Source organism: Trachymyrmex cornetzi, unplaced genomic scaffold, assembly GCF_001594075.2.
Source record: "Trachymyrmex cornetzi isolate Tcor2-1 unplaced genomic scaffold, Tcor1.1 scaffold94, whole genome shotgun sequence".
NCBI lineage: Eukaryota > Metazoa > Arthropoda > Insecta > Hymenoptera > Formicidae > Trachymyrmex > Trachymyrmex cornetzi.
In genome coordinates, this window is record NW_017300289.1 from 285,462 (window position 1) to 293,993 (window position 8,532).

The 8,532-nt window shown below is 28.9% G+C and overlaps 3 protein-coding genes across 3 annotated transcripts in view; all 3 read right to left on the minus strand.

The window, feature by feature from the left end:
- Positions 1-949: 949 nt before the first annotated feature.
- LOC108769749 (farnesyl pyrophosphate synthase) lies at positions 950-4,220 on the minus strand. Its single transcript, XM_018520933.1, has 7 exons — positions 4,193-4,220; positions 3,819-3,985; positions 2,426-2,566; positions 1,824-2,027; positions 1,553-1,717; positions 1,251-1,463; positions 950-1,177 (listed from the first exon to the last, which is right to left on the minus strand). Exons 2-7 carry the CDS (start codon positions 3,963-3,965, stop codon positions 977-979), a joined length of 1,071 nt encoding a protein of 356 aa, XP_018376435.1. The 5' UTR covers positions 3,966-3,985; positions 4,193-4,220; the 3' UTR covers positions 950-976.
- Positions 4,221-5,044: 824 nt separating this feature from the next.
- LOC108769751 (farnesyl pyrophosphate synthase-like) lies at positions 5,045-6,754 on the minus strand. The gene is given in 6 exon segments (XM_018520935.1): positions 5,045-5,176; positions 5,245-5,356; positions 5,358-5,455; positions 5,536-5,688; positions 5,781-5,979; positions 6,593-6,754. Coding segments are annotated over 6 exon segments (729 nt in total). The 5' UTR covers positions 6,655-6,754; the 3' UTR covers positions 5,045-5,071.
- Positions 6,755-7,656: 902 nt separating this feature from the next.
- Positions 7,657-8,532, minus strand: part of LOC108769748 (farnesyl pyrophosphate synthase-like) — a 13,368-nt gene continuing 12,492 nt past the window's right edge. Inside the window, 3 exon segments of the mRNA XM_018520932.1 lie at positions 7,657-7,891; positions 7,964-8,170; positions 8,248-8,412. Coding sequence (XP_018376434.1) covers positions 7,691-7,891; positions 7,964-8,170; positions 8,248-8,412 — 573 coding nt within the window. The 3' untranslated portion in view covers positions 7,657-7,690.

The following is an 8,532-nucleotide window of genomic DNA, read 5'->3' on the forward strand; positions in this document are numbered from 1 at the left end:
TCCCAAAGCGTCCAAAATTACGTAAGAAAACATAGTTAATCTCTGCGTAATCACACAAACATTTTGTGTCAAAAATGTTTTTTTTGCGTGACTACACAGAGATTATCTCGGTGAAAAAAACGTACGGCGTTAAAAAAAATATATTTTGAAGATAAATGTTGACACTTTCAGATGGCGTAAACGAAAGTAGAAAAAAAAATTTACTTCGCTAGCAAAAAAATCACAAATATGTCAAAAAACGTCAATTTTGACACCTTTAACCTCACTTTTCTCAAAAACCTGACGTGATAGAGCAATTCTGCCGCCGGATTCGGATTCAGCGCGAAAAATTACGTAAGAAAACATAGTTAAATCCCAATCAACTTTCAACACCTCCAATTTTGCAGGCCTGTGTTATCATTTTGTATGTTTTCATTTAAAAAAATCGTATAAACAGAATGCACAGACTACTACATAAATTTTTGATCGGAAAAAAACAATAAAATGCCGAAATGGTCGCGGTTCGAGGTTCGGCTCGATAATTTGAACACTCCAAGGTTGATCATTAAAATAAGCATTTATCCATTCAGAAATAACAGAATATATGTACATAAATGGATTTACTTACATTATGTCATGTATATATAACATTTACATATTGCATTTAACTACATAAATTTTTATGAAACTTGCCTGCACATTACAATTCGTTCTTCTAATTAAAATTAATATCTTTGTCTATAAAATAAATTTTATTTTTTTATGACATAAACAGGAATTATAAATAATTTAAGAAGTGATAATATAAAATGCTTCAGAAATATTTTATTTAGATATTTTCCCGTATATAAAATTTTGTAAAAGATTTTTTTAATGTATTTGACTCTCTGAAATAACGTTTTAATTCATTCTCTTGCAATGACAGAACACATTTGTTCTATCTTATTCTATAATAAATAAAGTATTACATTAGTTTCTTTTGTCAATATATGGTTGTTTATGATACTCTGTGATAATACTTCTTTAATATATCAAAAAAAAGATTATGTGGAAGTCCGGACGACATCTGCATTATGTGTACATTTATGAGATTATGTGTTTCTTTTTCGTATCCGAAATAAGCGTCCAGCAGATTCAAGTCATTGAACAGTTGTTTCACGCGTTGTACCTTCTCTCGATCCAAATCTCCGTAACACTCCTATGTAATAAAAAAAGAGAGAATTAATATAACAGCGTTCGATGAAGCAACACTTTTAACAAACGATACTCACTTCTAATATTTTACGCTGCTGTGGAGTAACGCGTTGAAGCGCTTCAACAATAAACCACGTACATTTCCCCTCTTGGATATCAGTATTATCTTTGCCACAGACTTCAAAGTCTCCATAACAATCCAAATAATCGTCTTGAATTTGAAAGAAACATCCTATTTCTGTTAAGATGGTTGTTGCTTCCTTGAACATGTCTTGATCTTTTATTCCAGCCTAAAATAAGTAACACATCATTATTTATCAATTATTATCAAGCGAATCAATTTTCGTGTATAATATGTATATAATTACGGTACACTTACTAAATGCATTGCTAAAATTACTGGTAAATAAGTTGTACAATACGCTGTTTTGAATTCGATAATGGAATTATATTGATTCGTCGTAAACAAATCCAGATTTGGTTTTCTACCAAAATTAGAAAAATGCAAATCTAAACTTTGGCCCATTGCTGCCTTCATTGTGACCTGTCGAAATATACTTTCATATATAATTGCTCGATTGAAACGGAAAAGGGAAGAATTTAGATAATGTGGACATGATCGGAAAAAAGAAAGATATATCCTCACTCACATCCTGGAATGTTTCTAGTAGATTAACATAACAATCCTTTCCTTTGAAGTGTTTTCGAATTAAATAAAATACGGAGCCCTGTATCATAAAACAGTCGTTGACTGCTGCTAAACCGAGATCATTGTATCGGTACCAACATGGTTGGCCTCGACGAAATAACGATTGGTCTTCTATATCATCCATTATAAGAAAATAAGCTTGCGTCTGTATAGATAAATGTTACCATTTAATTCATGATCATACTTAATAATTAAAATGATTATTATACACTATACTGTCTCTTTTTTATTTGAAGGTATTATAACTAAAACCTTAGGTATATCTTGCATTTGTGTGTGTGTGTGTGTGTGTGTGTGTGTGTGTGTGTGTGTGTGTGTGTGTGTGTGTGTGTGTGTGTGTGAGTGTGTGTGTGTGTGAGTGATTCATTTAGTGCCGGTTGTTCCACATTTTGATAAGTTTTACCTATTGGATAAGTAATAAGATTACCCAATCACATGCGCGGATTGCCAGATTTACCTCACAGGTAATCAAAAGTTGCAACAACCGGCCCTTAAAGATTATGAAAGATATCGACATCAAAAAAAGAGTAACGAATTACGTACCAATTCCACACACCATGCTAGAATCCGGGCTAAACGAATGTTTTCTTCTGTCAGTTGATCATTTGGTTCTAGTAACTTGTAGGCATAAATTAGCCCTAAACCGCGATTTTTCTTTCCATGTGGAACATTGTATTGTAGTACCTACATAAAGAAACATCAATGTATGTATATGTTCAATTTTAATGTATAGTGTTTTATGTCTCATTATATTATTATAGTTTTTGAATTATTAAAATATTAAAAATACTTGACGTCTTTTTTATTGTCTACAAAATCTGGAACTGATTCTATTTATTTTTAACAGTTCTCCTTAAGATATTTTTAAACTTCGATGATGTTTTATTTTTCTAAATTTATACACTATTTGAGAAAAAGAAAGAGAAAGAATAAATTCTTATTTAATATTTTTATATTCATGATTATTAATGTTGTCACAATGATATTGCATTATATTGTATTTTTTTATGATCATGCTGAAAGAATTTATTCTGAATCGATCAGTCCTTCAAATAAGTTTTGATCACGTCATCTGTTACAGCCTACTTGGCTATTATTTAGTTTTTAATCAATAACACAGGCCGACAAAATTTAGGGAGGGTCTTGTGCTTTGAACTTTAGAAAACGTTTCCGCAGGATTTTGATGCGCTGAAAGCGATTATGTTGTCCATTTTTTTTCCATTATTCTCCATTTTTAATTAATCGAAAAAACAGTGTTTTCCGGCTAAACAAAAAATGATATCGAGGTCTGTTTTGCAGCATTTAACTTAGAAATGTTCCAATACTAAAAATACTTTTTCAATGCTTATAAAAATGTTTAATGCAAACAGCAAACACAAAGGCTTTGGAAAAATCGTAAAAACCAGAAAAAAATTGACAAATTTTGAAATATAAAACCAAATTGGGCTGGTTTGGCACTTTATATATATAAATTATTGGAAATTAATTTTTCAAAAAGGGATTTAAACTAGACACATACAGCCACAAGTATAAATTGTCAAATATTTTTTACAATTTTTTTTTCGAATTATTAAGTTTTATATTTCAAAATTTGTAAATTTATTCTGGTTTTTTAGGATTTTTCCAAAGTCTTGTTGTTTGCTGTTTGCATAAAACATTTTTAAAAGCATCGAAAAAATATTTTTAATATTGTTGGAACATTTCTAAGTTAAGTGCCGTAAAACAGACTTTGATACCATTTTCGTTTAGCCAGAAAAAATTATTAAAGAAGTTACTTTCGGAAAAAACTGTTTTTGCGATTATTGAACAAATGGAGAGTGATGGAAAAAAACGGACAACGTAATCGTTTTCAGCGCATCAAAATCCTACGGAAACATCTTTCAAAGTACAAGACCACCCTACCTCCTAAATTTTGTCGATCAGTGTAATTACTTACTTTTTCTATCCATTTTGCAATATCTGGAACGTCAAAATTTTCAATCGCTTCTTTAATATCACGAATAATGTCCGGCCACACTACCATTAATTGCTGACTTTCTTCCTTGCTTGTTACTTGTATCGTTGGAATCACGGAATGAGCCATTTATGTTACAATTAAACGTTCTAAAGTTTTGACAAACGTTAGTTTGACAAGGTATAATGACAAATAATTGAAATAATAAGTAATAATAACGATCTAGTCACGTCATGAATAAAATTGTAATGAGTTACAATCCAAAAAAATGAAATAAAAATTTCTTATATATTTTTTATATAAAATTTCTATATTTTACATGAAGCACTTGGTATTTTATTAAATTTTGTTAATACCTTTAAAGGACAAGGTGGGAAAGAAGACATGAAAAGTACTAAAGATTGATCTGTTCTTCGCTTGGTTATATATACCCGATACATTGAATAACAATACATATTGTATGAACTTTTTATTATCAACAAAACAGTCTACACATTAATAATTCATATGGCTGGCATATAAATATCGAAAGATTTTAATTTAAATAACAAATTGTCCTTGCTGTTTCTTTATCTGAAAAAATATATTTTGTATGTTGTTTTTATCCGAAAAATTATAATCCGAATAATTATACAGAACGAAGAACATTTAATATTATTGCATAATTTTAATATTAGAATTTATCGTTAAAATGCACGTTTATTTATTTAAAAATGAAGAAAATATATATTACAGTGTTACCTGCTACCTTGTGTACGTAAAATTTACATACCTTGCAATTAATTATATAAAGGATTCTTACAAATATTCTTGACATTGTAATTTTTTGTAATTAAAATTAATATTTACTTTCACAAAATTTTTTATAAAACAATTACATTATAAATAATTTTAGAAGTAATATTATTAAATGTTTCAAAATTTTTTAATTGATTTTTCTCAAGTGAAATATTTTTCTGCACATAAATCTTTATAAGAAATATTTTGATATTTTTCACAACAAAATATAACATTTCAGTACTCTTGAACATCGGCAGAATACCTCTCGTTCCATCTTATTCTGTATTTTAAATTTAACGATAGAATATCAATGCATAATAAATATTTATTAATATTAGTTTCTTTCTTCAATATACATATACGATTATTTTATGACATTCTGTGAAAAATCTTCCATGATAAAGTTAAGAAAAGACGACGTGGGAGCCTGCATGATATCCGCTGTGTATGTACTTTTAGTAGATTATATGTTTCTTCTTCGTAATTTTTGGTAAATGAAGACCTGTGAAAAGTTGTTTCACGCGTCTTACTTTTTCCGGATCGGAAGAACCGTAACATTCCTGCGTTATAAGAAAAAGAATTAGTACAACAGCATTTCTCGAAGCTCTTTTAAATCAATGATACTCACTTCTAAAATTTTACGCTGCTCCGGACTGGCACGTTGAAGAGTTACAACAATCAACAACGTACATTTTCCTTCTTGTATATCAGTATAATCCTTGCCATGGACATCGGATTTCATAGCAACTTAAATAATCATCTTGGACTTGGAACAAATGTCCCATTTCAGACAAGATGGTTTTTGGTTGTCTGAACATCTCTGAATCTTTTATTCCGGCCTAGATCAAGTAACGTAATGCAATATTATCATCAAAGCAATTCAGTCTTTTCGTGTGTAAGAAAACTGAGATACACTTACTAACTGCATTGGCAAAATAAAAGAATATTGCGATGCTTTGTACTGACAAATAGAATTATATCGACTCATTGTAAATAGATCCAGATTGGGATTCTTGCCAAAACTGGTAGAGAGCAAATCTAAACTTTGTCCTATAATTGTCTTGAATGTGAGCTGTTGAAATACTTTCATATATATTTGTTCGATTAGAAAGGAAAAAAGTAGTTTACATAATGTGCGACTGGCAAGAACATATTTTTACTCGCATTATAGAACATTTCTAGTATATTAACGTAACAATCTTTCCCTTTGAAGTGTTTTTTAATTAGATAAAATATAGAATATTCTAACAATAAACCATCATTAATTGCCGCTGGGCCTATATCATTGTATAGGTACCAACATGGTTTGCCTCGGTGAAGTAACGATCGGTCCTGTATATCGTCGATTACCATTAAAAAGCAACTGTATAATAATAAATAAATGTCTTAATATTACAAATCATAATCGCAACATTTAATATTTTTAATGAAAATCCCTCATGATATGTACAGTACACTGCCTTTAATTTGGAACTTTTAATGAAGATCCCTCATTATATGTACAGTACACTGTCTTTAATTTGAAGGTAATATAAATAAAATTTTAACTATAGCTTTGCATTAGATTTATTCGAATTAAAATTCATGAAACATATCAATGTCACAAAGAAAAGAAGAACAGAATTACCAATTCCAGACACCATGCTAGAATTCGTGCAAGACGAATGTTTTCTTCTGTAAGTTGATCACTTGGAATTTTTATTAAAATTTTGTTTTTACGATTATGAAATTTTATATTGCATTATTTTGTACTACTTCTACATATAATTATCCTAACGGAATTTACCCTAAAAGATGAATTGATCAATCCATTAAATAAATTTTAACATACTACACACACACACACGCGCGCGCGCGCGCGCGTGCACACACATACACACACACACGCGCACACACTCATTCCACATTGGCTATAATATTTATATTTTTTGTTTGACCATAATATTTATATATTATTTTAATCAATGATGACCTACTTTTTCCACCCATTTAGCAACATCTGGAAAGTTAGAATTCTCAATCTCTTCCATGATATCATGAACAATATCCGGCCACATTACCATCATCTGTTGACTTTCCTCCTCGCTGATGGTTACCCATATAGTTTGATCCATTATAATAAAACGTTCTAAAGTTTTAACAAATGTTAAGAAGAATGATAAATAACAATTCCGTTACGTCATGAATAAAATTGTCATAAATTATAAGTAAAAAATGATGAAATAAAAATTTCCTTCGATAAAAGTAGGATTTTTTTATGTCTTTTATATTAAACACCTTATATCTTACTAAACTTTAGATACTTCAAATTATGAAGTGGAAAAAAGATACGAGAAGAGAACTAAAAAGAAATCTATTCTTTGCTTACACATATATATCTTCGAATAGCAATACATATGTATGTTCTTTGTATGATTAACGAAGCGGTTATTTGCATATCGATATATGATTGTCATGAAATATGTCAAGGTATTTTTAAATAATAAATTATCATATTTTGTATGGTTTTGTTATAAATAAAATTCAGGATGTAGTATATGCAGTTTATTACACGATTTTAATACTAGATTATTGAATTATATTAATTATTAAAATATATTTGTTTATTTAGAAATAAAGAAAAAAATATACACAAAAAAGCCTTACATGCATGCTACCATGTATATGTATTATTTACATATATATTACGTTTAATTATATAAAAGATTCTTATAAATAATTTGTATATATTGTAATTTGTTCTTATATTATAAGAGTAAAATTAATATCTTCATTCATAAAATTTTAATAAAAGAAAACCATTATAAATAAGTGAAGAAATAATATCAAATGCTTATAAATTTTTTTTTATTAACTTGTTTTTAGTGAAATATTTTCCTGTACATAAAACTTTATAAAAAATGTTCTTATATTTTTTTTATAAAAAGAAATAACATTTTAATACTTTCAAATATTAGTAGAATTTCTCGTTTCATTTTATTCTACATATACTTTAATGATAAAATATTAATGCATAAAATATCAACATTTTAATGCACGATAAAATGTTAATTTCTTCAATATACACAATTATTTTATGACACTCTGTGATAAATCTTCCTTAATAAATTCAAGAAAAGACTATGTGGAAGCCCGCGTGATATCTGTTGTATATGTACATTTAGTAGATTGTATGTTTCTTCTTCATATATAGAATAAGTGTTAGGCAAACCAAGATCAGTGAAAAGTTGTTTCACGCGTCTTACTTTTTCCGGATCGGGAGAACCGTAACATTCCTGCGTAATAAAAAAAGAATTAGTACAACAGCATTTCACAAAACAATGCACGTTTAAGTCAACGATACTCACTTCTAAAATTTTACGCTGCTCCGGAGTGGCACGTTGAAGAGCTACAACAATCAGCCATGTACATTTTCCCTCTTGTATGTCAGTACAATCCTTGTCATGAGCATCGCTATAGCAACCTAAATAATCATCTTGGACTTGAAACAAATGCCCCATTTCTAACAAAATGGTTTTTGCTTGCCTGAACATCTCTGGATCTTTTATTCCAGCCTACAAATACCGCATTATAATATTATCATCAAAACAAATCAATCTTTTTACGTATAAGAAAATTGAGATGCACTTACTAACTGCATTGCTGCGGTTATTGGCAAAATAAAAGTATAGTACGATGTTTTGCACTCGACAATGGAATTATATCGATTCATCGTGAACATATCCAGATCAGGTTTCTTGCCGAAATTGGTAGAAAGCATATCTAAACTTTGGCCCATTATTGTTTTCAATATACTCTGTCGAAATATTTTCATAAATAATTGTTCAATTAAGAAGTAAAAGGAAGTTATTTAATATATATATGTATATATATATATATATATGTATATATATATATATATATATATATTAGATCG

What these genes read in the sequence shown, in the direction of transcription:
- LOC108769749 (XM_018520933.1), bottom strand. Translation starts at nt 3,965, where the DNA reads ATGGCTCATTCCGTGATTCCAACGATACAAGTAACAAGCAAGGAAGAA. An exon ending in TTGCAAAATGGATAGAAAAA is followed by an intron (nt 2,567 to 3,818) that starts GTAAGTAATTAC and finishes TTCTTTATGTAG; the next exon opens with GTACTACAATACAATGTTCC. An exon ending in TAGCATGGTGTGTGGAATTG is followed by an intron (nt 2,028 to 2,425) that starts GTACGTAATTCG and finishes TTATCTATACAG; the next exon opens with ACGCAAGCTTATTTTCTTAT.